At 49.4% G+C, this 27,003-nt stretch overlaps 13 protein-coding genes across 13 annotated transcripts; 7 read left to right on the top strand and 6 right to left on the bottom strand.

The window, feature by feature from the left end:
- Positions 1-442: 442 nt before the first annotated feature.
- On the top strand, positions 443-1,434 carry ASPSYDRAFT_57394 (N-terminal L-serine N(alpha)-acetyltransferase NAT4; the record flags this gene model as incomplete). Its single annotated transcript, XM_040849362.1, has 2 exons — positions 443-515; positions 629-1,434. The coding sequence occupies 2 exons, from the start codon at positions 443-445 to the stop codon at positions 1,432-1,434; spliced, it is 879 nt and encodes a 292-aa protein (XP_040703689.1).
- ASPSYDRAFT_44278 (GPI-anchor transamidase subunit GAB1) lies at positions 986-3,033 on the bottom strand. Its single transcript, XM_040846824.1, has 5 exons — positions 2,816-3,033; positions 2,692-2,756; positions 2,434-2,636; positions 1,758-2,380; positions 986-1,699 (listed from the first exon to the last, which is right to left on the bottom strand). Exons 1-5 carry the CDS (start codon positions 2,955-2,957, stop codon positions 1,461-1,463), a joined length of 1,272 nt encoding a protein of 423 aa, XP_040703690.1. The 5' UTR covers positions 2,958-3,033; the 3' UTR covers positions 986-1,460.
- Positions 3,034-3,209: 176 nt separating this feature from the next.
- On the top strand, positions 3,210-5,362 carry nop7 (mRNA-binding ribosome synthesis protein NOP7; the record flags this gene model as incomplete). Its single annotated transcript, XM_040844806.1, has 3 exons — positions 3,210-3,231; positions 3,288-3,386; positions 3,444-5,362. 3 exons carry the CDS (start codon positions 3,210-3,212, stop codon positions 5,360-5,362), a joined length of 2,040 nt encoding a protein of 679 aa, XP_040703691.1.
- A 582-nt stretch (positions 5,363-5,944) lies between these two features.
- ASPSYDRAFT_57397 (uncharacterized protein) lies at positions 5,945-8,066 on the top strand (the record flags this gene model as incomplete). The annotated part of the gene is made up of 2 exons (XM_040849363.1): positions 5,945-7,619; positions 8,059-8,066. The coding sequence occupies 2 exons, from the start codon at positions 5,945-5,947 to the stop codon at positions 8,064-8,066; spliced, it is 1,683 nt and encodes a 560-aa protein (XP_040703692.1).
- Positions 8,067-8,438: 372 nt separating this feature from the next.
- Positions 8,439-10,163, top strand: ASPSYDRAFT_30717 (NAD-dependent succinate-semialdehyde dehydrogenase; the record flags this gene model as incomplete). Its single annotated transcript, XM_040844807.1, has 4 exons — positions 8,439-8,495; positions 8,554-8,641; positions 8,711-9,980; positions 10,046-10,163. 4 exons carry the CDS (start codon positions 8,439-8,441, stop codon positions 10,161-10,163), a joined length of 1,533 nt encoding a protein of 510 aa, XP_040703693.1.
- Positions 10,164-10,198: 35 nt separating this feature from the next.
- Positions 10,199-11,119, bottom strand: ASPSYDRAFT_78199 (uncharacterized protein; the record flags this gene model as incomplete). The annotated part of the gene is made up of 3 exons (XM_040850940.1): positions 10,199-10,646; positions 10,725-10,759; positions 10,850-11,119. 3 exons carry the CDS (start codon positions 11,117-11,119, stop codon positions 10,607-10,609), a joined length of 345 nt encoding a protein of 114 aa, XP_040703694.1. The 3' UTR covers positions 10,199-10,606.
- Positions 11,120-11,658: 539 nt separating this feature from the next.
- Positions 11,659-13,480, bottom strand: ASPSYDRAFT_148829 (threonine dehydratase, biosynthetic; the record flags this gene model as incomplete). Its single annotated transcript, XM_040841845.1, has 3 exons — positions 11,659-12,959; positions 13,021-13,237; positions 13,295-13,480. 3 exons carry the CDS (start codon positions 13,478-13,480, stop codon positions 11,659-11,661), a joined length of 1,704 nt encoding a protein of 567 aa, XP_040703695.1.
- Positions 13,481-14,530: 1,050 nt separating this feature from the next.
- rcf1 (respiratory supercomplex assembly factor RCF1) lies at positions 14,531-15,440 on the top strand (the record flags this gene model as incomplete). Its single annotated transcript, XM_040843787.1, has 3 exons — positions 14,531-14,803; positions 14,878-14,948; positions 15,016-15,440. The coding sequence occupies exons 1-3, from the start codon at positions 14,766-14,768 to the stop codon at positions 15,438-15,440; spliced, it is 534 nt and encodes a 177-aa protein (XP_040703696.1). The 5' UTR covers positions 14,531-14,765.
- Positions 15,441-15,683: 243 nt separating this feature from the next.
- Positions 15,684-16,214, bottom strand: ASPSYDRAFT_88785 (LYR motif-containing protein 2; the record flags this gene model as incomplete). Its single annotated transcript, XM_040852063.1, has 5 exons — positions 15,684-15,743; positions 15,793-15,816; positions 15,870-15,952; positions 16,018-16,075; positions 16,131-16,214. 5 exons carry the CDS (start codon positions 16,212-16,214, stop codon positions 15,684-15,686), a joined length of 309 nt encoding a protein of 102 aa, XP_040703697.1.
- A 444-nt stretch (positions 16,215-16,658) lies between these two features.
- On the top strand, positions 16,659-19,690 carry ASPSYDRAFT_44292 (elongation factor G). The gene is made up of 4 exons (XM_040846825.1): positions 16,659-16,923; positions 16,993-17,104; positions 17,165-19,194; positions 19,265-19,690. The coding sequence occupies exons 1-4, from the start codon at positions 16,721-16,723 to the stop codon at positions 19,317-19,319; spliced, it is 2,400 nt and encodes a 799-aa protein (XP_040703698.1). The 5' UTR covers positions 16,659-16,720; the 3' UTR covers positions 19,320-19,690.
- ASPSYDRAFT_44293 (alpha/beta hydrolase) lies at positions 19,570-21,488 on the bottom strand. Its single transcript, XM_040846826.1, has 6 exons — positions 21,348-21,488; positions 21,119-21,241; positions 20,963-21,036; positions 20,698-20,898; positions 19,874-20,638; positions 19,570-19,818 (listed from the first exon to the last, which is right to left on the bottom strand). The coding sequence occupies exons 2-6, from the start codon at positions 21,226-21,228 to the stop codon at positions 19,757-19,759; spliced, it is 1,212 nt and encodes a 403-aa protein (XP_040703699.1). The 5' UTR covers positions 21,229-21,241; positions 21,348-21,488; the 3' UTR covers positions 19,570-19,756.
- A 241-nt stretch (positions 21,489-21,729) lies between these two features.
- ASPSYDRAFT_57405 (uncharacterized protein) lies at positions 21,730-24,355 on the top strand (the record flags this gene model as incomplete). The annotated part of the gene is made up of 2 exons (XM_040849364.1): positions 21,730-22,016; positions 22,087-24,355. The coding sequence occupies 2 exons, from the start codon at positions 21,730-21,732 to the stop codon at positions 24,353-24,355; spliced, it is 2,556 nt and encodes an 851-aa protein (XP_040703700.1).
- Positions 24,356-24,622: 267 nt separating this feature from the next.
- ASPSYDRAFT_150452 (TLD domain-containing protein) lies at positions 24,623-26,603 on the bottom strand (the record flags this gene model as incomplete). Its single annotated transcript, XM_040842000.1, has 2 exons — positions 24,623-26,526; positions 26,558-26,603. The coding sequence occupies 2 exons, from the start codon at positions 26,601-26,603 to the stop codon at positions 24,623-24,625; spliced, it is 1,950 nt and encodes a 649-aa protein (XP_040703701.1).
- Between the last annotated feature and the right edge of the window lie 400 nt (positions 26,604-27,003).

Raw genomic sequence — 27,003 nt, forward strand, 5'->3', positions numbered from 1 at the left:
AGGATTTTGTTGAAGGGTGCGTTGCACTTGTTCCGTTTATATTTGTTGTAGGTTCGAGATATATAAATTAGCCGCGGATCTCGGGCTGGACTATAAGTTACATGCGAGTGAAAGTTGTTCGGAACAGCTTTATTGCATTTCAGTAATAAGACCCCCAATACGTGATTAAAACCGAGCACAATGGTTTTTTCTCGAAGTAAAAAACCCAAATATATGTCGTTCCGATCATTAACAGGAGTTGACAGAATCTTGGTATACTTCGGAGATCAACCCAGACTCTGACGCGAACGCGAAGTATCCATCGTCACCTCACCTTCAGAACACCAGCATCTCTAAGCCACATCCAACTATCAACTCTACCAGCCGAAACTCGCGTGAATGACTTAGAGGGAACTGGGAGGAGATCTTTTCATTACAGAATCCGTGGTTCTGGACATCAACCATGCCACCAGTTCGCCGCGCGACGCGGAAAATCCGGTCGGCCATAAAGAAAGATCCTAGAAAAATTGCCTCCGGTGAGTAGAATAGAATCTTTGGTTTATTTTGTCTATATAGTTACTCGTACTTTTATTCGTTTCACTAAGAATGGGAACGGTGTCTATGTATGAGAGTAACTAACACTTTCCAGGTAAACCAAAATCAATACAAAAGCCACTCCCATTAGTGGAGCGCACGAATGCATTATCGCGGGAGGATTTCATGTCCATATATATTCCTGCCTCGGAGCTAAAATTCCAAAAAAAGAGGAAGGGGTTAGAAAGTGAAAGTTGCCCAGCAGAGACTGAAGAAGAAACATCGCAAACTCTGGACAACTCCTCCACGCAGATACCAGAGGATGGAAAACCCAATTTATACGGGATTTCCGTCTACACAGCATCCACAATTCCTGCTACAGACCTAGAGTCTTGTTTCAAGCTNATTGAGTTAACGTCATCAGCCGCATACAAGGACTCCAGCATGGGCTGGTCCGCGTCGGAAAAGAGGAAAGAGATGAAGCTCCCTGATATGAAGTACATGATTTTGCGACGCCACACAACGACCGAAATCCCTAATGGATATGAGAATGTTGAGTGTGACGACCAAAGTTCAGGTACTGGGCAATTTGCAGGCTTTGTAGAGTTCATGGTTACATATGAAGATGGGTATGAAGTACTATACTGTTATGAGATCCACCTTATGCCGGAAGTGCAGAGCCAGGGGTTAGGAGAGGAGTTAATGGAGAGATTTGAATGGATAGGACGGGTCATTGGTCTCGAGAAGGCGATGCTGACTGTTTTCAAATCGAATAGTCGTGCGCTCAAATTCTACACGAGGGTGGGATATACAGAGGATGAGAGCTCTCCGCGCCCGCGGAAACTAAGGAATGGGACTGTGAAAGAGGCGGACTATATGATTATGTCCAAAATATTGCGCCAGAATATGTCTAGCCGTTGATGAACTTTTTATAGATAGAAGTATATTTACACTTGTTTGACGGATTTGCCGCGTTTATCCGGGTTCTCTTGTTCCCATTCGTCGCGGAGGGCAGCGAAGACCGTATCCGCAATGACGAGTGAGAGACCCAAACTCCACACGAGCGTAATCGCATAAAAAAAGTTGGCATTCCCAGAGCCGGCGTAGATCCAGAGATGGTAAAAAGCAGGGCCCAGCAACGAGGCATAGAGAATAGCCGAAATTGAGAAGAAGGTATATCGCATCACTAGGTGGGTTAGCTACCGGAACGACAACGCTGGGATAGGGTAAAGGAGGATGCTCACAAGGGAAGATGTGTCGGTAAAGCGGGAGAAGAGCGAAATATAGTGAAGCATCCGAGATGCTCGGATACGGCTTGAAAACCGCAAAGATCCCCAGTAGCGAGGTAACGACAAACAAAGGTTGTCGACGTAGCCGTACAGTCAGACTACCGGCATATGCTGCTAGATGTAGCCAGAAGACACCGAGGAAAAAGTCCCGGAACGAGTCGAAAATTTCGATGAAAAAGTACCACCAAAGACCAATATTGGGGGTTAGGTCTGGAACGAGAAGTTGGAAGCCGTATGTTGCAGAGATTAGCGTGGGAAAATCGCCAATGATCAAAAGGGATATCCCGAGGAGCCCTGCGACGCTCAGAAGAAAGACGACGAAATATTTCACCACGAATAGAGCAACAGAGGGCGAGCTTTGGCTGCGCTGGGCCTGTCTATCATAGCAAAGGAGGACGAGAGGGATGAATAGTAGGGCCGGGTAGATCGACAGATACGACGCAAGCCCTAATGCGAACATTGAATTGAGACTGTGGCCTTGCACTGCCGCGGAAAGGGCATAGAGAATTCCAGTCGAGGTAAATACTGCGGTTGATCGTCCGAGGCACGTTGCGATAGTAAAAGGGTTAAAGAGGAACCTGGTCCGTATCAGCACCACGCATCTACTCAAATATATGAATTAATTGCATACCAAGCTGCAACCACAGCTCCGTCCCATTTGAGATGTTTCCTTATTGACGAGTACAATCTACCGGAAACCGCCTGTGTGGAATCGGAGATGGTGACGAGAGCACTCGCATTGAGCAAGTCGACAAGCGAGTAAAAAAGTGCAGTCGGAAGAGGACACGCTTGGGCATTCGGCAAAAGGGAGAATATTGGAAGCAGAAGCGGAGCCTGCACGTAAAACATTAGCAGAGCAGGTTGGAGGTGCGCGATCCCCGCTGCTTACTTGGTGGAAGACGCCTCCGTCGTAAGGTGATACATTGCGGTTGTAAAGAAAAAGACCTTCCTGGACTATAACAATCATGTCAACAAAGCCCCCCACATGATCGGGGGGCTCAAGGGAGACTTACGCCTCTTGAAGCTGGTCACCGGTGTCGAGACCTCCACTCGGCCTGTCAGTAGGTCAGGCAGGGAGGGAAACAGAAGCAAGAGTAATAGTCGCAAGGCGAGAGCGCCGCCAAACACAGCTGCCTTCCTGCGATCGACGGGCATAATGACTTGAGTCAACCGTCAGTCCGAGCACTGCACTGCAAGAATGAGCCCTTGATTGAGGCTCCAGAGCTGTTCGAGAAAGTTAGTTTGGTCCACCACCTGTCCTGAGCCATTCATCCTCACGTGCCAAGCCTCCGCGGGTTTTGGTGCACGGGCCATCCGAGCTTTTCTCTGCGGAAAAAAAGTTCAAATTTTTGGGAGATCAGAAGAATTCCTTTCCATCTCCACCATTTTGCCAACCAAGTCGCAATCATGGCCAAAATCAAGAAGAAGGGTAAGAAGTGATTTTCGAATAATCTTAAGTGTCTCATTTTAATGTTCGTCTTCTAGGAACCTCTGGCCAGGCCAAAAACTATATCACCAGAACGCAGGCGGTGCGCAAACTCCAGATTTCGCTGCCAGACTTCCGTCGACTATGCATTTTCAAAGGTTTGTATTTGCAATTTGTACGATGCTTCGACCGGTAAGACTAATGGTCATCTGCAGGGATTTACCCTCGTGAGCCTCGCAGCAAGAAGAAGGCCTCCAAATCTTCTACTCAAAACACCACATTCTATTACACAAAGGATATCCAATACCTTCNGCACGAGCCGTTGCTCCGGAAATTCCGCGACCAGAAAGCGCTTGCGAAGAAAATCGCTCGATCTCTTGGACGTGGAGAAGTCGGCGATGCGGCCCGCCTGGAGAAGCATCATGCGCCGAAATTGACTCTGGACCATGTTATCAAGGAGCGTTACCCTACGTTCATTGATGCTTTAAGAGATCTCGACGATGCGCTATCTCTTCTTTTCCTTTTTGCGAACTTGCCATCTGACAAGAACGTCCCGCCCAAGACCATTGCACTGTGCCAACGTCTTACCCACGAATTCCAACACTACCTGATCACGACCAACTCTCTACGGAAATCCTTCCTTTCAATCAAGGGTATTTACTACCAGGCGACAATTCAAGGTCAAGATATCATGTGGTTGATTCCCTACCGCTTTGTGCAAAGAGTCAATGGCGATGTGGATTATCGGATTATGGCCACTTTCGTTGAGTTTTACACTACACTGCTGGGTTTCGTCAACTATCGCCTGTACTCTTCGATTGGCCTGAGATATCCGCCAAAGTTTGACACTCGGAGCGACGAGAACGGAGCAGAACTGGCGGCTTTCACTCTGGAAGGGCGCACAGTCGGAGAGACCCCGAAGGCCATTGAAGCGGGTAGCAAGCCTTCGAATGATACTGCCAACAAGGAAGTCTCTGCGGATGTCCAAAAGAAGGTTGATAAAGTGATTAAGAAGGCCGGTTTGGATCAAACCAGCGGTGAACAAGTCGCCGAGACTACTGAAGAAGCCACGGACGCCATCGACAAGTTTGAACCAGCGGCTCCCGAGGCTGACACCCTTCCCCAACCGGATCTTAGCGGCGACCAAGCCGGCTCACTCTTTGCACCGTTCACTGTCTACATATCCCGAGAGGCCCCGAAGGCTCCTCTTGAATTCATCCTCCGTGCATTTGGCTGTAAGCGAATTGGCTGGGATACTGTTCTCGGTGATGGTGCTTTCACGCACAACGAGGCCGATCCCCGCATCACTCACCAGATCGTGGATCGGCCTTCCCTACCTGAGGCTTCTCTCCCCGCTATCCCCGCCTCTGCTGAAGAGGGTTCCAACGGTGTGCAGAGAGTGAAGCCTGGAACTCGGATCCCCGGCCGCACATATGTCCAGCCCCAGTGGATTTGGGATTCAATCAACGAGGGAAAGCTCTTACGCCCTGACCTGTACGCCCCTGGTGCCACTCTCCCGCCCCATCTTAGCCCGTGGGTCAAGCCCAAGAAGGGCGGCTATGATCCCCGCGCCAGCTTGGCCGAGCAGGAAGAAGAAGGTGAAGCCGACGCTGCAGAGGAGAGCGACGAAGAAATGGAAGAAGCCGGCGAGGAGAAATCCGCGCCCACCAAGGCCGGCGAGCCTGAGGATGAGGAAGAGTCAGAGGAAGAGTCTGACGATGGTGGCATGGACGTCGCTGGCACTGATGATGACGAGGAGAGTGATGAAGAAGAGGAAGAAGAAGAAGAGGAATTCGCTGGAATTGAAGACGAAGATGCTGGTTCCGAGTCCGAGGACGAAGAGGAGACTGCCCGAACTCAACATCAGAAGGAGCTAGAGGCTGAGGCCGCTGGTCTTCCCTTCTCGTCTAACGGCACCGCTGATGGATCAGCCGCCAAGAAGAAATCTCAGGCCAAGAAGATGACCTCTAAGAAGCGCCAAGAGGAAGAGGAGCTTGAGAGACAGAAGATGATGATGAGCCGCAAGAAGCGCAAGTTGCTGGAGAAGATGATGTACTCGAATAAGAAGCAGTCAGATGAATCTGCGAAGTTGCGGTCTAAGCGGAGAAAGCTTGAGAAGGGCGAGCAAAAATGAATGAGGAAGCATTAAAAGTTAGGTGATGGAAATGATATCCATTGATTAATATGGGAATCGTCGGTAGTTTAGGCGTCTTTGATATTCTGTGTCATCTACTGGATAGACTTCTAGTCTGCAGCTGTTCAATATAGAATGCAGTATACATACAATCGAAGTGACAACTTCCCGCATCGATACCTATTCTCCAGGCTGTTTACAAAACTTCACTGTGCCCTCGTCATGGGAATGTACCCATCATTTTTGTAACCACGCTAGTTCTGCTGTGACGTTCAACAATTACCTTGTTTTTCTGGTGAAGCATAAACGTCGAGCCATGTGATCAGAATATGCAAACAAGACAAACATACAGTTGAATCTTATCTTATCGTCAAGCGGTATCAAAAAAAATCACCCGCAGAACCAACCGAGCATTCGCAACTCAGCAGCGCCGACGCAATATCATAGCTCGTTCCCTTCAGCAACGTCGCGCCCATGGGTGCGGCTGCAAATACCCCCATGCTGTACCATTATTTTCGTGTGTTACATTTGATTTCCCTCAAAGCTGGCCATTGACGTCCATGCTTTCATGAAGCTTAAGGCATGTCCTTCTACTCGGACGCTCAATCACAACACTCGAGTGTTCCTCCATCTGCACAACCATACCAATCCTTATTTGGCGGCCCCAGTCAGGATACTGTCGACCAAGTTCGGTGGCCGCATTCTCAAGAAGATGAAACCCTAATTCAACTCGACGGCCACGCTACGGCGCCTGGTGGCCCAAGTGTTGAATATGATGCATCTGATGATGATCTAGACTACATACAAACCAGCGAAAGGGAAAAATCGAACTCCCCAGGAGGATATTATTCGGTCACCAAGAGTTTGCCTGACCCACACGGGAACCCTACATCGAGGACACGAGGAAGTGAAATTTCCCAGTCCCCACCTCCATATCGCCCTAACAGGTTCCATGGACCGGCACATCTATGGCTGAGCTTGACGCGGAATGACAGGGAAATTGTCGAATCTTTAGATGAGATTCGCGCGAGGGATCTAGCAGCTCATTTGTACAATGCCCATATGCTTCAGTCACAGGGAATTGCGAATTCGGGAAGTGGGAATGTGGATCAAATGGATCAGAGTGAATCGAACGATAATGAATTAGCCAAAACCAACATACCCGCCATGCTGGAAGCATGGTCAGCCTGGCCGATGTCTAGCGACGAAGTTCCTCGCGCCGGTGAGCGCCTCCGACGGCTAGAAGACGACAGGTGGACCTTTAGGATGAAGTCAGATCCGCGGCCCAGTGCAGAGCTTGAAGACTGTATCACGGCGCTTCTGTTGAAAACAGCAAAAGAAAGGTTCAATACCAGGGAATGGGCCTCGCCAGCCGCTTCAGACAGGGAAGGCGGTGCTCATTCACATACTGATGGAGGTGTATCTGGCAACGAAGGAGATCTGAAGGCCAGTCAGCGGAGCGAGGGTGACGGCTTCTCTACAACGGAGTGGGAAAGTGAGCAGGAAACTGCGCGTTCACACCTTCGCCCCGTAGTCCAATTGGACGAGGACGAATCGCGGCGAAAATTACGACCTTTTGCTCGAAATGTGATTACCCGGTTCGAAGACCTGCTGATGGGACTTCATCGCTTCCATGGAGCGTCATATTCTGACGATGGTCGGTCAAACCGAAGTCGGTCAAGAGGCAGAAAACGAGCGCGGAGTTCATCATTGGCGTCTGATATAGGTAGTGTCTATTCAAGGGACACACCAACAGAAGACAGCCACACCGATACAGATAGCATTCACAGGCGTGCATCATCTTCCAGAGGAAAATCTACACGAGCACTAGAGCGAAGCTATTCCAGAGGCCGCAAGCGTACACGGCGAGCATCCCAGCCATCACAGCAGAGCAATGCTCATACCGAGAATAACTCAAGACCAAGATCACGCTCTAATTCTAGAGTCAGCAATGGCCGATCCGGGCTAACGGATTGGAAAGATGTCGCAGGTATCGCCTCTATGATAGGGTTGCCGCCTTCCGTCCTTCGGCGTGCCGCTCGGCGATTCTCCGCTCTAGTCGGCGAGGATATGGAGTTTCCAATGATCCCCGAAGACCATGGCCCACAGTTTATGGAGAGTGTGCTCCAGTGGACATCTACACAAGGCGGCTTGGCCGTATTGGAACAAGAAGGACCGCGTGCGCACTCGGCGCCCACAAATCATTTACCACCGCATCGTGATGTCTTTACCAGAAAACGCTCTACTTCCCCGGCTGGTAGGACTGCTCTCAAATCTGCCAGCAAGGCAACATTTTCCAGAGACAATGGCGCGAAGAGAGTGCAGACCTTAGTGTGCCCATTCAAAAAATGTAATCGGCATACGAAGGGGTTTTCTCGACGATGGAATTTGAATCAGCATCTAAAAACGATGCACCCAAGTTACCAGCCGAAAAATAACAAATCGCAAACAGGCAGCGGGGTGCAGTCTGGATACGACTCTGATATGTCCGAATGATATTTCTATGTATGCAAATCGCTTGACCGAAGCAGAGCTTGCTGTTGCGCAAAAGCAACTATATTTTTAAATTCATGGCACTGCCCTTTCTCTTCCCCAGACTTCCACTGTCGCAACGAAGACCGAAATCGAGACATCGGCTGCACGAGCCAATGATATATGCCATTGATAAGTAAAGGTGCGGAGAAACTGGCCAATAGAAAGGTAGATCCCAGCTTCATCATGACGTAAATCACGTGGTCTATAGCTCCCTTCGGCGGGTGGAAATGGGGAAGAGCACAACTTAAGAGACGCTGTTGAGGCCTGGGTAATCTCAGAAATCAATAATCATATTAACCTTCTTTTCACAAATACTGGGAAAACCGTCCGATTGGCTCACTTTTCGGAAAGCGCTACTCCAAACGATCAATTTTCGCGCCGGGTGTGAGTCCAAGTTGATTCGGGAACTCCAACTGCTCCTGGTATCTTCTCGGTCTTTTCCCCGATAAATTGTCAAGAAACAGGTCTTATAAAGATGGAGAGGATCATACGCCCTCTCTCAAGACAGCTATTGCGACCGCTACCTAAATATCCGTACACAATGCCTTCCCATATTCATGCTCGGCGACTCTATGCGACGGGGTACACAGTGCCTCCGGTAACCATGGGCCCCCCAATGCTTTTCCAGAACTCTAGCTAATTCATCCTTCGTCTAGCTAAAAGACAAGTCATTATTCATCCAAAAAGCCTTTGTCAACGGCGAATGGGTGGATTCAGACTCGGGAAAGACATTTGAAGTTCACGGTATGCCTGCCTCTTGCTAGCTCTCGAGGTAGCTAGGAGCGGGCACGATAGCTAATATTGACCTCACAGATCCTGCTACTGGAAAACTAATTGGAACATGCCCGGAGTTCAACGCATCAGATACCGAGAAAGCAATCCAGGCGGCCAGCGAAGCTTTCCCCAAGTTCCGAACAACCCTGGCCCGTGAACGAGCTAGGATGCTCCGACGATGGTACCAACTGATGATGGACAATGCTGAAGATCTGGCGACCTTGATCACATGGGAAAACGGGAAGCCGCTTGCAGATGCTAAGGGAGAAGTCAACTACGCTGCGGCCTTCTTCGAATGGTTCAGTGAAGAGGCACCCAGGATTTATGGCGATACCATCCCAGCATCAGTTCCCGGCAATCGCGTAATGACAGTTAAACAGCCTGTCGGTGTTTGTGGACTGATTACCCCATGGAACTTCCCCGCAGCTATGATCACACGAAAGATTGGCCCTGCTCTTGCTGCCGGATGTACTGTGGTCACTAAGTCTCCCGGAGAGACTCCCTTCACTGCAAATGCCCTTGCCGAGTTGGCAAACCGTGCCGGTATCCCCAAGGGTGTTGTTAATATCATCACAGCTATGAACAACACCCCAGAAGTCGGTGAGACGATAACTACCCATTCAGACGTCCGTAAGGTGTCCTTCACAGGCTCAACGAATGTTGGTAAGCTTCTGATGAAGCAGTCGGCCTCCACAGTCAAGAAGGTGTCCTGGGAACTCGGTGGTAATGCTCCTTTTATCGTTTTCGATGATGTCGACGATCTGGATGCCGCAGTTGCGGGTGCCATTGCCTCCAAATTCCGAAGCTCGGGCCAAACATGCGTCTGTGCAAACCGGATCTACATTCAGAAGGGCATTTACAATGAATTTGTTAAGCGATTTGTTGCCAAGGTCAAGGATTTCAAGGTCGGTGCTGGTTTCGAGGAAGGAATTACTCACGGCCCCGTCATACACGATCGCGCCGTCGATAAGGTTGACCAACACGTACAAGATGCCGTCTCTAAAGGTGCCAAGCTTGTTGCTGGCGGCCAGAAACTGTCTGACCTTGGTCCCAACTTCTATGACCTCACAGTCCTGACGGACATGAGCAAGGACATGAAGCTTGCCTCTGAGGAGACATTCGGACCTGTGGCCGGCTTGTTCCCATTTGAGACCGAAAAGGAAGTTGTCGATCTAGCCAACAAAGCTGAGGTTGGTCTTGCCGGATACTTCTTCAGTGGCAATGTCAAGCGCATCTTCCGTGTTGCTGAGGCTCTGGAGGTTGGTATGGTTGGTGCCAACACTGGTCTTATCAGTGATGTCGCGTCTCCGTAAGTCACTCCCTTTCAGCCGCATTTAATTTAGTATACAGCTGCAGAGCTAATAATATAATCAGGTTTGGTGGTGTCAAACAGAGTGGCTTTGGCCGTGAGGGTAGCAAGTATGGTATTGATGAGTTCCTTACCATCAAGAGCGTCACGTTCGGTGGAATGGGCGAGCCTCTGCAGTCGTAAAAAATTACCTCAGATGATGATACTTATTGGCGCTTGTAAAATCATTAAATTATTTTGACGTGTATCCGCACATAGCCTTTTGACTAGGTCCAGTTCTTCCTTGAGGGTGCCAAAGTAGGCGAATACGTGACAAGAAACCACATAATTTTGAAAACACCTAAGTAAAGTGGAAAATGATATTGCCCAAATCTAATTTACATGCAAATAATACATTATAGAACATATGCGCCGCAACCAACCAGTTGGTCATGTCCCATTGAACCGTACAAAATGTCCGGAATGCGAGTATTGAGGTGCGTCTCCTGAGTCGAGAGACTTAAAGTTCGTAGATAATTCCTGTGACCGTAGTGACCCTATTTTGCAACCCTATTCGAGTTCGGAATTCCCAAGCGAACAAGGCTTCATAGTCGATATCTTCCTCCCTTTCTTGATCTTCACCCGATCTATTTCCCTTGACGTTGCTTGTGTTTCGGGTTCTTTGAGCTGCACATATCATCCGTTAGTGTTCAGTCAACCCAACCAGACAGAATCCAAGTCCTGCCTAGATGGACAAAAACTCACCAAATAATGTAAACCCGGTTCTTTCTCCGCACAGGCTATAATCCAAGCCATTGTCAGCCAGACTTTCATACTCTCAAAGAACGATACCCAATCTCTGTTGCGGAAAAAAGAAAGGCGGCACGTACCTTGCACCCCTCACATAGCCGCTTAACAGACGACCGCGTCTTCATCCCGCGGACCTGTTCGAGCTGCTTCACAGCAGAAACAGCGCCGACACCAACTTCAGTCGATTTTGTAAATCCGTTTCCTGAGCGCAGTAGCCGCAGGCCATTGTTAATTGTGAGTTGCGATAATTGCGAGAACGGCCGCGCGAGAGCTCGGAGGTTGCTGTGTCGGGGAAGAAATTGGCGGAGGAGGGCGGTCGACGGACCGACGACCGAATGGAGGGAGATCATGTTTTCGTTGCACGCGGAGGGGAGGCCCCGGAGATAATTATCGTAGAGACGGATAAGGCCTCACCGGGTTCGAGTTGAGGTGTTGCGTCTTTTGATCTCGCTGCCGTCAACCTTGGGGGTTGTCTGAGGCTTCGGACGAAATCATATCGGATTTTTGGTATTGCCGCACTTCCGAGCTACTGCGACTCTCATGGTTTGATTGGTCAACGACTCAATGCCCTTTCTCTAAATTATCTTCTCAAGGATCGATGAATGTAAAATTCAAAAATAATATTTTGAGCTGCTGGATAAAAAGTGCGCGGGGAGAATCCGTGATAATTTTGGCATAACCTTTCGTACTCATGAAGTTACGGGTCGTCTAACTATGGGCATAAAAATAGCCCTATTACAGCTCTATACAGTAGGAGGTAGTAATTGATCTTTACAACCTTCAGAGAAATATCACCAATTCCACCTGAATCCAATCCGAACGCCGAATAATTCGCTGTGTAGTTATGAAATGCATGACTCAAGGAACACATAAACCGTCTAACATATTTTTAACGACGGAGGAAAGTTTTGTATGTTTCGGACTCGGTCTCTTCAGTGAACGGATACCCGAGGTCACGTAGGAAAGCCTCGAGATCTTCCTTCTCAGACTCGGGGCACTGAATGCCAGCCAAAACCTTGCCAACATCGCCACCGTAGTTCCGGTAGTGGAATAGAGAGATGTTCTGGCTGGGACGAAGGGTCCTGAGGAACTTGGCTAGCGCTCCTGGTCGTTCTGGGAACTCGAACATAAACAAGCGCTCGTTGCTCACATCACTACGTCCGCCAACCAAGAAACGTACGTGCCGTTTAGCAAGCTCGTCGTCGCTGAGGTCTTTCGAGTCCATACCGCCTCTGGCTAACTCGGACATAATCTTTGCCAGATCATCGCGACCAGTCGAGGCGGACAAAGAAATACCCATGAGGACATCGGCAGAGTTGTCGTCAGCATAGCGGTAGTTAAATGCAGTGACGGCATGCGGGAGAACGACCTCCACTAATTTGGCGAAGGCACCCGGTTGCTCAGGGATCTTGACACTCAAGAGGGCTTCTTTCCGCTCACCTAAAGCGGCACGCTCTGCAACGAACCGCAATCGGTCGAAGTCCATATTCGCCCCAGAGGTAATTGCAACCAGCTCACGGCTGGTGTGAGGGCTAGGGTATTTCGCGACGTATTTCTTCAAGCCTGCAATAGCTAGAGCGCCCGCAGGTTCGATGATGGACCGTGTGTCTTCGAACACATCCTTGATGGCAGCGCAGGTTTCGTCCGTGGAGACTAGAATAATCTCATCCAACACTTCACGAGCCACACGGTAGCATTCCGATCCCACAGTCTTGACAGCTGTGCCGTCCGCGAAAAGACCAACGTCATTTAATAGCACACGGGAACCTTCGCTTAATGATTGAGCCATTGCGCTGGCATCATGAGTTTCCACTCCGATCACCTTAACGTGCGGCGCAATGCGCTTCAGGTAGACGCCGACACCGGAAATCAAACCTCCCCCTCCAATGGCGCAGAAAACGGCCTCAAGCTTGTCCAAGTTTGCCTGGCGCAGAATTTCCATTCCAATGGTTCCTTGTCCAGCAATAACGTATGGGTCGTCGAAAGGCGGAATGCTTGTAAGGCCGTGCGTCTTTTCCAAACGGTGGGCTTCTTCTTTAGCGCCATCAAAATCATTTCCATGGAGGACAACGCTACCGCCAAGTCGAGCGACGTTCAGGTGCTTGATGGCGGGTGTACCCGATGGCATGACGATGGTGGCGGGAATCTTTAGTTTGCGAGCCGAGTACGCGACACCCTGCGCATGGTTACCTATACAGAAGAATTGGATCAGCTCTTGTCTCATACATCCCGGCCTATCCAAAAGAATTACCTGCTGAGCACGCAACAACTCCTTTCCACCGCTGCTCGTGGGATAAATGAGCCATCTTATTGTATGCTCCGCGAAGCTTGAAGCTGAATACAGGGAGCATGTCCTCCCGCTTGAGGAGCACTCGGCATTCCATGCGGTTACTGAGGTTGACGGCATGGTGAAGTGGGGATTCGGTGGTTATTTCGTAAACGCGGGACGTCAAAATCAGGCGAAGATACTAGAGGTAGCAATGTCAGAGGCAAAGTGACCTGGAGAGGGAAGAAGAAGGTCTCACATCTGGGTAGCCATTGGGAAGCAGGAAGGCATCAGGAATGTCCCAAGATGGCGAACTGTCAGGTCCCTTGTACTCATCCTTCTCCGAGGTAGGGGTGGGGATAGCAGAGTATTCCGTTAGAGCCAGGGTGCTCAACTTCGACGATGTTGGGGTCGCTGCGCCATTCGCAGACGCTTTGTCGCTCATTTTGAGGAGTTCGTTTTAATATGTAGCTGGTATAAAAACGGCAAGCATAAAAACAGTCCAAATATCAAACTGTTGTGGAAGAATCTGGACTCGAGCGAGAGTATTATGACTTGGCTTGCTTCTCCGGGGGAAACAGAAAAATTCCGTGATCGGCGCGGGGTTTATGTCATCAACCCTGCGTACCAGCCCTACCTTCCTAAATCGGAGAGTATACTTGCCCGCTCCAAGTTCTGCCCTGGGGTACCAAGTATCTTTAAGTACTTTGTTTCATGCCGGTAATTATCGAAAGATATTGATGTACATAAAGGGCATGCTTGTGGCCTTTGAACATGCTGACATTCTTCGTTTCCTCAGCTGGTGCCTCTGAATATAGAACCCGTATACCGTACATCCTGGTTCGTCGAAACTGCGGCCACAGGGAACACTGAAAATATTAGTACCTTGATACTGTTGCCCACAGGTTTGGTGTAAAATTCCCCTGTTAGGTAAAGAAAAGCCTCTAACCGAACCGTGTGACCTGTGACCAGGCTGTAGTTGACCGGGCACTTGACAATACTCGCACCGGCGTGTGTATAATTTCCTTTTTAATATTGCACGTGGGATGCAATGACCTATGCGAGCGGGCTTTACAACAGTTTTGAGTCTAGCTCATTCATCGAATATATGAATATTACCTACGGAGTGGCATGATCCTGCTCATACTAGTAGGGTGGAGTGCTAACTCTAAGGCCAGCTGCATCAGTACGTACCGGATATCCCTCCCTTTCGAATCTAGCACTGACCAGTGAGAACCGACCAATAAAATTGTAGTAAATGACTTGTCCAGTTAGAGGAGGATTTATGGCTGCCCAGAGGAATAAAATGAGAGCACTGGAGCAGCAATCGAAGTTTTCAAGCCGCCTCTGTCTAATATGTTGACCAAGCAAATACTTAGTTGACAAGAATTACGGATAATTGTGTAACTTCGAAGGATACACTTCTGACGATATAAATATTTGAATATAATTGGAAAAGAATCTTTGATTCCAATAATTTTAAACTATCAGCATTGTTTATTTGCGACCTACTAAAGTAACCCTTAAGTATGTATATGTTGGTTATCACTGTATGGATCGATACAATACCGAAATTACATGAAATTGTACCTCGCGGAGATGAGAATGCTCCCGACGTCACTGATGCGATATCTCCAACATCCGATCAGCCAACAACGGAACTTCCGAAGCTGAACAATATTGCGCACTGATTTAACAAGTCGCCCAGATAAGTTGGACACACAAAAATCATGAGCGAACCGCTTCCATCGTCTTTTGAAGGCAACCCGTACGTTCCCGCAAAATTGCAAAACCGGTGTTCTCAAGCACCACCGCGGACCTCTTCTGACAACTATTTGCTAGCCAATTTGAGGAGGAGACGCCACTCCAAAAGTTTGGAAGAAGATTCAAGGAAGAGCCTTTAATCCCACTAGGTGAATCAATGCTAGCGAAAAGCAGGAAACAAAACCCCAGCTGACTCTTGTCATCTCCTGAACCTAGGATGTGCCGCTACCTGTTATGCGCTCTACCGCGCCTACCGATCGATGAAGGCCGGTGACTCGGTTGAGATGAACCGTATGTTCCGCGCCCGTATTTACGCCCAAGCGTTTACTCTCGTCGCCGTGTGTGCTGGAGGAATGTATTTCAAGACCGAGCGAAAGCAGCGGAAAGAATTCGAGCAGGCTCTGGAACTGCAAAAGGCCCAAGAAAAGAGAGACGCGTGGGTCCGAGAGTTGGAGATTCGTGACAAAGAAGATAGGGAATGGAGACAGCGTCATGCTGCTATGGAAGCAGCGGCGAAGGAAGCCGGCAAGAAGCCGGCATCCCCAGAGCACGATGCAACTCGCTCTTCTCTTGAGCCCTCTGAAGAGAAGTCTATTGGGGTGTTGGATGCTGTGAAGGAATTGATCGCAAGGCGGAAATAAGGTCGCGCATATGCATTTGTTCGGCTACGTGTATTACTAAACTCGCTCTCCTATATTTAACTTGGGCGTTTGGGATTGTACATATGCTTTTGAATGTTTATGTTTTTCTTTTGATCATGACATTGGCTTTTACACACCGCATGATGTAAGACAGCATCCAAGGTATGAAGTTTGGCAATAGAATGCTCTGGGAATCTTGTGTCTGAGATTGGTTGCGGCTGTTCTTTGGCCTAGGCAATAGCCTCAGGCCACGGCCTGTTCATCGATATACCGTTTCATCATGTCAAATTCAGACTTTCCCGTCTAATCTGGTCAGCAGGGCTTTTGTGCAATTGAACATCAGGGACCTTACCGAAGTCAGGTACCGGATATGCTGCTGTGAGAGAAGTCAGCGTTTTCGTCTCACGGCTCAAGCCGAGGGAAACAAACCAAGTCGGTAACGTTCCGATGGCGCTCAAATTCAGTACGAGCGTAATCTCTTAACTCCCTTCGCGTGGGAGAATTAGGGATTTCTTTGGTCAAACCGTCAGCACGGAGGATGAACCATATGCTTGAATAAGACAGGTCTCGCACTAACTGTGTAATGCTCTGACGATTTCGCGCCATAGAGAAATAACACGCTGCCTCTGTATAAACTAAATATTTGTTAATACTATACTAGAGTACTATCCATGGCTATACCGAACTCACATGGTCTAAGCTGATCGCTGGTTTCCTCAGCTTGGACGGCCGGTTGGAAGTGACCCCAGCGAACAATTTCAGCGATGCCCGCATTTGGTCAGATCATGTCACGGTAGCCACCGCTAAAATCCTAAGTTATCCGATTGTCATGGAACCGAGATTGTGTGAAAACCTTCGAGTCGTGATATACCAAAGTTGATTCTGTATACACCACCAGGTGGCGCCAATAAGAAGGGAAGGCGGTGATGTTTTGGCGCTAGTCATGTATTGTTAAATACAGAAATAATACAGATGGATGAAATTAATATCAATACGTGCGACGCCCTAGACAAAACCTGGGTAAGATGAAATGAGTTAGTAGACTCGAGCTATTCAATGCCAATGGACCATATGAAAACAGATCCAGAATGCGGTACTTTCGCGATTTGTTTGCGATTCTTGTTCGACGAATTGGCTCCGAGTGTTTACCGATCTACGTCGGCACGTGATCTGTGCCTGAGTTTCCCCGAACTTTTTTTTCGGAGGAGAGACGGAGATTTGCGCTCTGGAGGTTGAAGCATCATTACTTGGCCAATTCCAGGTGCGATTAGACGACAGCCATGAGGTGTCCTTCTATTGCGCGGTTGCCTTACCGTGCTGTCTCTGGTTTGACCAGATCTCCCGTCAGACTTCAATCTCAGACTCTCCTGTCCAAGCGATGCGCGTCGACGGCCGCTCTCCGTTCCGCGACTCCGGTCTACCAGTCAGTACTGAACAGGCGTTATCGGCAAACGAGAAATGCATCGGGTACTGCGGCAGCTGTGTAAGTTTTTACAGTCATACTGAGTCGTTTTGCCATTCTATATTTGTTCGCTAATACCCTTCTCTTCAGCCTGGAGGCGGCTGCTCAGTCGCCAGACAGCTTGTCACAGGAGGCAATCATCGAGAACCTTAACCCCGAAGAGGCGGAGAGGCTATCTCGAGTTCGCAATATCGGTATTGCTGTATGTCGCATGTTTCCCCGGCACCGAGGGATGAGTGGACATCTAATTGGTCTCCTATAGGCACACATCGACAGTGGTAAGACCACATGTACCGAACGTGTTCTTTTCTACACCGGCCGTATCAAGACAATCCACGAGGTTCGAGGTCGCGACAGTGTTGGAGCGAAAATGGACTCCATGGACTTGGAACGTGAAAAGGGTATCACCATTCAGTCGGCTGCTACATTTTGTGACTGGGTCAAAAAGGATGAAGAGGGCAAGGACCAGAAATACCATATGAACTTGATCGACACACCGGGCCACATTGATTTCACCATTGAGGTCGAGAGAGCGCTGCGCGTTCTTGACGGAGCCGTCATGATTCTTTGCGCTGTTTCCGGTGTTCAGTCTCAAACAATCACGGTCGACCGTCAGATGAGACGCTACAACGTCCCTCGAATTTCCTTCGTGAACAAGATGGACCGCATGGGTGCTAACCCATTTAAGGCTATTGATCAAATCAATTCTAAACTCAAGATGCCTGCGGCAGCAGTTCAAGTTCCTATTGGTGCTGAGGACGAATTTGAGGGTGTAGTTGATTTGGTTCGCATGAAGGCCGTCTATAACCACGGTCCTAGCGGTGAAGATATCGTCGTCAAGGATGAAATTCCGGCGAAGGTCAAGGAAATTGCCGAGGAGAGGAGAAGGATGCTTATCGAAATTCTCGCTGATGTTGATGATGACATGGCGGAACTTTTCTTGAGCGAGGTCGAGCCCACCGAAACGCAGATAAAGGACGCTATTCGCCGGGCAACTGTTGGCCTGAAGTTCACTCCTGTTTTCATGGGTTCTGCGCTCGCCAACAAGTCTGTGCAGCCTATGCTGGATGGTGTTATTGACTACCTGCCCAATCCATCCGAAGTCCAAAACCTTGCCCTTGACAAGAAGCGCCAGGAGGCCCAAGTGAAGCTTGTTCCTTACAACTCTCTCCCATTGGTCTGCCTTGCCTTTAAGTTGGAAGAGAACAGCTTCGGACAGCTGACATTCATCCGTGTGTACCAAGGTACCCTCCGGAAGGGTACATACGTCTACAACGCGCGTACCGACAAGAAAGTGAGAATCCCCCGCATTGTTCGCATGCACTCCAACGAAATGGAGGATGTATCGGAAATCGGAGCTGGTGAGATTTGTGCTGTGTTTGGTGTTGACTGTGCGTCTGGTGACTCGTTCACCGACGGCCAACTCGGCTACACCATGTCTTCGATGTTCGTTCCGGAGCCCGTCATCTCGCTTTCGATCAAGCCCAAACACAGCAAGGACTACAATAACTTCTCTAAGGCTATGGCCCGTTTCCAAAGAGAGGACCCTACTTTCAGAGTGACGTTTGACGCTGAGAGTGAGCAAACCCTAATTTCTGGAATGGGTGAGCTTCATTTGGACATTTATATTGAACGTATGCGTCGTGAATACCGCGTCGACTGCGAGACCGGACCCCCTCAAGTTGCCTACAGAGAGACTATTGGCCAGCGTGTTGAGTTCGACCATCTACTGAAGAAACAATCGGGAGGTCCTGGTGACTTTGCCCGTGTTGTTGGCTGGTTGGAGCCTACCGGTAAGCTGGAAGAGAACGAATTTGAAGAACAAATTGTTGGTGGAACTATTTCCGAGAAGTTCCTTTTCGCTTGTGAAAAGGGATTCCATCTCTCTTGTGACAAGGGTCCTCTCATCGGTCACAAGGTTCTCGGGACCAAGATGGTTATCAACGATGGTGCCACCCACATGACCGATTCATCCGAAATGGCCTTCAAGAACGCCACTCAACAGGCTTTCCGTAAGGCTTTCCAGGAGAGTAACCCTGCTGTTCTCGAGCCTTTGATGAAGACTGTAGTAACTGCGCCGGCCGAGTTCCAGGGTGATGTCATTGGTCTTCTGAATAAGCGTGGTGCTACCATCAACGACTCCGAAGTTGGTGTCGATGAGTTCACTGTCTACGCTGACTGCAGTTTGAACGGCATGTTCGGATTCAGTTCCCATCTTCGTGCCGCCACCCAAGGCAAGGGAGAGTACACCATGGAGTTCAGCCACTACGAAAAGGCACCTCCTCAGGAGCAGTACGTTTTCTTCCCGCCCCATACCATACATTGTCATTTGAAGTATGAGCTAACCTAATACCTTCTACAGGAGAGAACTCATCAAGAAGTACCTGCAGGCCCAAGCCGACAGGCACAAGAAATAAGCTGGGAATTCTTCCAGCATTTACATACACCATACCCGCCCTTCTATCTTTCGTCGAGGGCAATCTAGAGATGAGAACGTTTCGATGAATTTCTTTCCAAACTTTTGGAACTGTGTATTACTTACTCTCCAATAACTATAGACCGACCCTGTGGGCTTGTCTTCCTTTCATGTTTTAACATCACATTGGCACCGTTCGTGGCACCGTCATGGCTTTATTTTCGGCGATAATCTAGGATAAAAACAGGGATGTTTTGTTACCAAGTTGTATATATTAATCTCATGATCCTATATCTCCTCTCATGCAACATGTAATACCATAGGAGCCATTATATTTTTAACACTAGATGCTCTCCAGTTACAGGCGTACCGTATCCATTGCTTCTCGTACACTCATTCAGTCATCAGGCTATGTATCACAAAATAGCACAACGGCTATCAGCGGAAGGTCCTCAGCACTTCAAAGGCAGCTTCTGAGAAGGTGGCCACACGATTGTGGCCTGAAGTTAAACATTAGTCGCGCCGCTTATCAGCTTAGCGAGAAAAACGACATACCTCCGTAGAACACTTTCTTCCACAGCACTTCCCTAACCAGGCCAGGTTTATCAAGGTTGTTTTCCCATAAAGTATTCCGGATGTCGGGCAGCTGCCTAGGGTGAGAAAGGTTTGTCGCGGCCTCAAAGACACGAACGCCCTCATACCAGGGAATTTCGACATCATTTTCAGCGTGCAAGACAACCAGTTTTAGGCCTTTGCCTGTATACGTCGAGTTAGATCTGGCCATACTTCCGTCAGCGCCGGTTAGTCTTGCGACTCTTGCAGCGGTATCCCAGCGGTCTACGATGTGGTTCCTCGCCCAATTTTGAATTCGGGGGTAGCCGCGTAGCGGGGAAAGTATAGGAGGAGTTATCCCTTTCACACTGTACGACTCAATAAGGTTAGGTAAGTTGCTAAAGGACGCCATGAGAATGACACCGGCGAAGGGCTCAGGGCCCTTGATGGTGGGTTGGACGGCGTTTGAATTGGGGGAGCCAAGCAATAAACGCTCTGCCACTGCAGCACTGACTGCCGTTCCGAGGCTTTGACCGACAATTGTAATTCTGGAAGGCGAAATGTTTAGCGGGCTTGATGTGAGAAAGTTTAGTAGGGTGACTCCGTCAGTGATGAGACCCTCTTCGGTGGGTGTTCCGGTGGAAAGGCCGAACCCTCGATAGTCGATGGAGAAAACGTGTACTGGATTGGTAGAGCTTGACAAACCAAGAAGCATACGGTATGTCTCAGGCCGTTGAGCAGATCCTAGATGGCCAGCGTTACCGTGGACTGTAGGGATATTGCTGGTTAGTTACATTCGAGTCTCAGGCTCAAACCCCACTACTCACAGCTCACAACCACCCGAGCATTCGGATCATTGACCAGAAGCTTGAAGGCAGGAGTTAAAGTATAGTCGTTCGCAGGGCCCGAGGGTTTGTCCTCATCTAGCTCGGCTGCATGCTCATCACACATGTGCAAGGGAAGAAGGTGCCAGCCATAAATAGTTTCATTATCTGGCGTGGCTAAGTTGAATGGCTGTACTTGTGTCTCTGTTTGAGGTCAGCAGCTGTGGACTAATTGGCCAGATTCGCAAATATAGAATAAGCAACATACTCAAGAACCCGAACGATTCCACCAAATTGACGTCCTCCCATAGAGTAGGATTGATTTTGTTTAGATAGACCGCACTATCCCCAGCAAAGACACTAATTAGAGACTGCTATATACTCGATTGATAGAAAAGAATTTCGCATAAAACTAGTGACATACAGTCTCTGGACCTCCGGAAAAGTCAGGGAGCAGACGATGCTCACATAGATAAGGCCACTCGCTGCTAGCAACCAGTACGCTTTTCTTAGGATGGGGTTGAACTCGACCATACTCGGCAGAAGCCTGAATATAATATTAGCAAGCATCAACTTGGAAAGTGGTAGAAATTGGGCATTTGGAATGTATTCCGAATCTAGAATCCAGCAATCGGTGGAACGCATGTACATACTTGGGCAAAGTAAATAACGAGAGCAGATGATCATAACCACAACTTTAAAGTCGCTACTAAAGAGCGGAATTAAAATGAGTGTATCCAGGAAGATCGATGTCGATATTCCAAGATGACATCAAATCCTGTGGTTGGTGAGCTGAAGGGTGAAGAGAGGAGAGATTGGGCTCGTCGGTGATGGGTGAGAAAGAGATACTCTTTGATGCCTCAGGCCGAAAGGCTGCAAGGCCGCGGCCGATCTTCCTGTTTCCTCTTTCCGTCTTTTAAGATTCCCGACCCCGACTAACTCCTTCATCGCAGTCCTCCTGCGAAATGCCCACCATCTTATTCGATGGGCTTCCTTATATTCGTGTCTCTTGATAACCAGTCGTGATCGCCACCCATGGCTGAGAAACGCAGACTCTCCGCGCGTGAACGTCGCGAACCTGCAGCGAAGCGACGAGTCTCCGAAGCGACCACCAGAGCATCGTCGCCAGCGCAACAAACGTCAAAAAAAAAGGCTTCTACGCCTGCTGCTGCTTCTTCTCCCGCTTCAACACCGAACACGCCCGTCGAAGTTGTCGAACAACCACTCCCCACCAAGATTAAAGAGGGGGAGCCTCTTCCGACACTCCCTTCGGCCCAGTCCGCGGACCTGTCTCTCAAAGAATACCAATCAATCGCGGAAAGGTATGGCTTTTCTTCCTCCAATGGAAATATATTTATTCTCTTTGCCAGACACTAACTGATGGTATCATAGCGCGGTTCTTCTAGCCTCTCTAGAAAGGTCAAAAAAGAAATGGCTCAGCGACGGTATTCTCGAGCGTTATTGGACAAAACCCAAGAAGACAAAGAGGGACCAGATTGAAGGCAAAAACCCACCCAAAGAGTCGATGTCCAAGGTTGGACCCTGTAATATCGTGGTTGGTCCTCACCTTTTCGATGCGATGCTGTATACGGTCAAGGACCCCAACGCGCCACCTCCAGTTCAATATACCCCAACACAGCGGCCAATGGTTCACTATGGTCATCCCAACAACTTCCAACAGTATCATCCTTATCCCCAAGCACCCGCTCAGAATCAACGACCGCATCCACCCCAAGCCGCCCACGGCACACCACCAGCCCAACAGGGCCACCCGCACGGCCGCCCGCCACCTCCGCAGCCCTCCAGAACTCCAAACAACCAGACCCCTCAGCGTCCTTCCATACCTCAGTCTGCGCAGCGACCTGCTGCTAACCAGAATCCTCCTCCCCAACCACCAAAACCAAATCCCGACCCCGTCATTCAGATGCTTGCCACGCGAGCTGCACAAGATCCTGAACTGAAGGCTTTGATGAGATTGGTTGCGTCGACAAATGCGACGCAAGAACAGCTGCGCACATTCCAAGCACATATAGACGAGTTAAATGCGATTATACGAGCTCGGGAGCAACAACAACGCCGTCAGCAGCAACAGCAGCAGCAACAACAGCCACAATCATCATCACAACCGGCAACCTCTACGGCAGCACAACCGTCACCTCGGCCCTCCCAACCGGTAGCCCAAGCGCACCAGCAGCCGCCCTCGCAGGGACTACCGCAGGGATCATCGCAATCATCACCAGCAACTTCCCAGCAACAACCTCCACAGCAGGAACAGCAAACTGCTACAGCGCAAATTCAGTCGCAGCAGCCGCAGAAATCACCTCAATCACACCCTCGAGTTGAAGTGCAGATACCTAGGCCTCCACAGTCTAATTCTACACCTCAGAACCCGAATACGGACTCAGCAAGCCGCCAACCGTCTGCTTCACAACCTACGCCCGCAACATCCCAGGTCAAACAGGAACCTGGTGCAGGAACGACGGTGCCAACACCAACACCAGTCCCGGCACAAGCGCCAGCGCCCCCTGTCTCAGCCTCAAGTACTGGTCCTGGCCCACAGCAAACCCCTCCAACACAGCCAATGGCACCTCCGTTGCCGCAACCGCAGCAACAGCCGATGGGTCAGAGGCCAGGCCCACAATATCAGTACCAACAACCGCCATATCAGAGTCAGCCAATTCAGTCTCGACCGCCGCAATACGGATCTCCGACCCCGTATTATCGTGCTACTCCCCCACGGCCACCACCACCACCACCGAGACTGAATTACAAATCGGTGGTGTTCGAGTTTACTTCTCCGTTGACTCCGTATGGAAGCAGCACTTCGGGACACGCGGGTTCGGGGGATCGATACCTTTTCCCAGAGAATACGATTCTAGAATGGCTCTCCGGCGGAACCATAGTTCTTGCTTCTTTCTTGCTAGTCCGGAAAGTAGACGCCAACACACCATTCCCAATCGAAACTGCCCCAGATACCGCCCCCTCGCGAGCAAAGGGAAAATCAGCATCGAAATCAAAGAAAGCTGACAAAAACAAAGACAAGTCCGGAGACACCCCAAAGGAGGACAAAGCCAAGGACGGGAATGGCAGCACCAAAAAAGGCGACGGCAACACTCAACCTTCTGAGAATAAGGACCCTCCCGCTGTAGACTCCAAGCAGGGCGTTCAAAGTGGGCAGGACAACCAAAAGACTCCGCAGGCAAATGACTCGACCAAATCGGCAGCCGACGCCAAGGCAGGCGATGGCAAGGAGCCTTTGAACCTGAAAGAGTATTATCAGCCTATCACTTTTCGCATTTACAGCGCGAACCCGAAGGTTTTAGAACCATTGGCCCGGGTTGTGAAGCCGCAAGATGAGGTGCGCAAGTACATGAATGAAGTCATGGACCGGGCCGAGCGAGCCCCCGATGGATTCCTTGCTTACCAGCTTCCGCGCGAGCAACCCGCCGAAGAGCTCGAGTCAGAAAATGATAATAAGAAAGGAAACACACCCATTCCGGGATCTCTTGTCAGTGGACGCAGCAAGCTGTCGCGGGGTAGGACAGTTGGCGAGGACTCGGATGCTGAGAATACCGATAGACCCGTTGAGGAAGAGGAGGACGAAGAGGAGTTAAAGGATTTCTACGGGCCACCGACTGGTTTTTTGCCATTGGGTATATGATGTATTGTTGTCTCACTTATATCGTTTTGGAAGCGCATTGCGCCACCTTCCTGTTCCATGTGCGTTGGAGTAGCCACTATATAATACATATCAATTACTTCCTCCGCTCCGCCTAAAGGAGATTTCGTGCTGGGATTAGAATATATTAGGCCTTGCACGCCTCTTTTATTCACAAATATGATAAATTACTCTGTATAAAGACATCATAACAGACCATGAAAAGAAATTTGAACCTAACTCCAAGAAGTACGCACAGTAACAATTACATCAAGTGCTTCCCCCAGTCCTGCCAGCACCACTATCATTCCCAATTATTCCCGCAGTCTCCAACAACCATCTGGCTTGCTCAACAGCCGAATCCCCACCACCAGCATTTAAGTTGACATGACGTCTCCGCTCCGCCTCCCTAGCCTCGAAATCCCATTTCGCTTGCTGCATTTCAACGGCGCTCTTTCCTTGTCCGTGGGATGATGAGGCATCCGGATCAGGGACTAGGCCCCATATTTCTAGGTTATAAATGTCGATACGCGTCTTGGATGCAGATGTGGAGGAGGACGGTGTTAATGATTTTGTACACGGGGGTAGGAAGACACCGTTAGTCCCGAAAGACGAAACGTGAAAGTCTGCGAATTCGAGGCTCGTGTCGATTGTGAGACTTCCCGCGCCGTGGGGAGTGGGAGCCAGCTTTTGGGTTCTGGAGGAAGGTGGTATTTGACAGCCGATTGAGATGCCGTGGTGGGTTGAGAAGTAGGCGATGGGGGTATTTGGTGTATCAAGAATGGATGGTGATGGATTTCCTGGTAGGAGGACGTGTTGAGGGGACAGTTGGAAGAGAGAGTGGAGGACGGAAGTGGAGAATTTGGAGGTGCCGTGACTTGATGTAGGTGATTTCCAGGGCTGAGGTAGGTATGCGCCTATCTTGAATGAGTCGCCTGTATCGGTGTCTAATCCGTCGAGTAGTAGGAGTGTTCCTGATTGCCAAGTGAGGACGTTGTGGGAAAACGAAGTCAGCGAGGAACCGTGTGCTGCAGTTGAGAAAACTGGGTGAAGGCGGACGTTTCCGTGAAGAAGGTTTTTGTCAACGTCAGTTGAAGGAAGAAAGAATGAGAGGTGGGATATTATGCTGGAGCTCAAAATGGCCGATTCGAAGCTTCCTGGAAGTGTAATTGATACAGGTGACGCTTTCACGGGATCCGAATCCGCGGTGTCATCATCGCGGTTCCTTGCAAAGTCTAGATTTTTACTGAAAAGAAGGTGTTCAAACAATGGCGTCAATGGGTCGAAGATGTATGGAAAGGAGGTGGTGATCGTGTCTGCGAAGCTTTTGTAACTGATCCCTCCAGATGACTCTTGATCAAAGGCCGCCAGAATGCTATCCGCTTCTTCTCGCACGGTTTTCATTCGTTCCTCAGTAAGATCAGCCATATAGATGTTGACATCCTCGAGAGGCTTCAATGGCGCAACAACTAGCAGGAGCATCAGAAGGCGGCGAAACGTGCCCACAGAGATGCGAGCTTCATAGACTCTCTTGTCTATGCGCGAGTCGTGCTTAAAAACTTCAATGGCATCCAACGATTCCAGGGCAGCAAGCGCAAGGTCATCATCCTCATCCTCGTCATAATTATCATTGGCTGGCGCATCAACTTCGAACCCAGGGGCATGTGAACTGGGTGCATCTTCAACCTTGTCCTCATTCTCATTCTCGAGTGGCTTCTCAATTTCTTTCCTCCCAACATCGGCAAGGCTACCAAATAGCAACCTAATTCTGTTCTTTTGCCCTCGGCGAAGGACCTTCCCGTATCGTTCCGTCAGCAACACGGCCACCTTAACCATAGCCTCAAACGTCAGAACACTTGGGGCCAGTGAATTCTGGAAAGGAAAGGCCCCAAGATATGAAACCATGCGGAATATAACTGGCCCAGCATCCAGAGGACAATGGACACCACTTTGGTCCGGGATGCCTAAGAAGTCAGAGAGCGTTTTCTCATTCCAGTACTTGAGCCCATTTTGGTCTGTTGCACGGGTAAAGAAGTTGTCTTTGAAGTGGGTGAGCTCTAAGGGCGTGAAACACTTTGTTGCAAAGCGTTCCGCCAGTATTAGGCTCAATTGTTCTGCTTTTGTATTAGACCAGTTCTGCAACAGACGAGAAAAAAAGGGTGTGTCGATTTCAGCTTCCTAATGCGTGCAAGAATAGGCACCAACCTGGAGAAGCATGCTCAGCACCTTCGCGCGACTGACCAACGCCCATTTTGTTCGAAATAGCAGTTTAAAGATGAATACCACGAGTCAGTATCATTAGTCAACCCCGGCCACGTTTTCAAGGCCAAGTTCTAGGATGAAAGGCGTGTATAGTGATGGCTTGCCTAATGGCTCTGCTAAATTGGCCATCTAGCGCCAACGAAGTCAGTCTCAATAAATCCTGCTGTCTAATAGGTATTTGGAGTGCTGTTGTTATAGGCTAGGTAGATTGAAGATGCCAAAGATTGTATATAATGTCGATTAGATGAACGAGTTTCGTTTCTTACAGCTTTGTTGATGCTGAGGGGTCCCAGGAATCGAGAGCGGGTGTGGGCGAGAGACGTCACTTACGCAATCGGAAAAGCGGATAAATATAGACTGCCAGACCACGATAGGGTCCATGAGTTAAT

The sequence above is a fragment of the Aspergillus sydowii genome, assembly GCF_001890705.1.
Source record: "Aspergillus sydowii CBS 593.65 unplaced genomic scaffold ASPSYscaffold_4, whole genome shotgun sequence".
NCBI lineage: Eukaryota > Fungi > Ascomycota > Eurotiomycetes > Eurotiales > Aspergillaceae > Aspergillus > Aspergillus sydowii.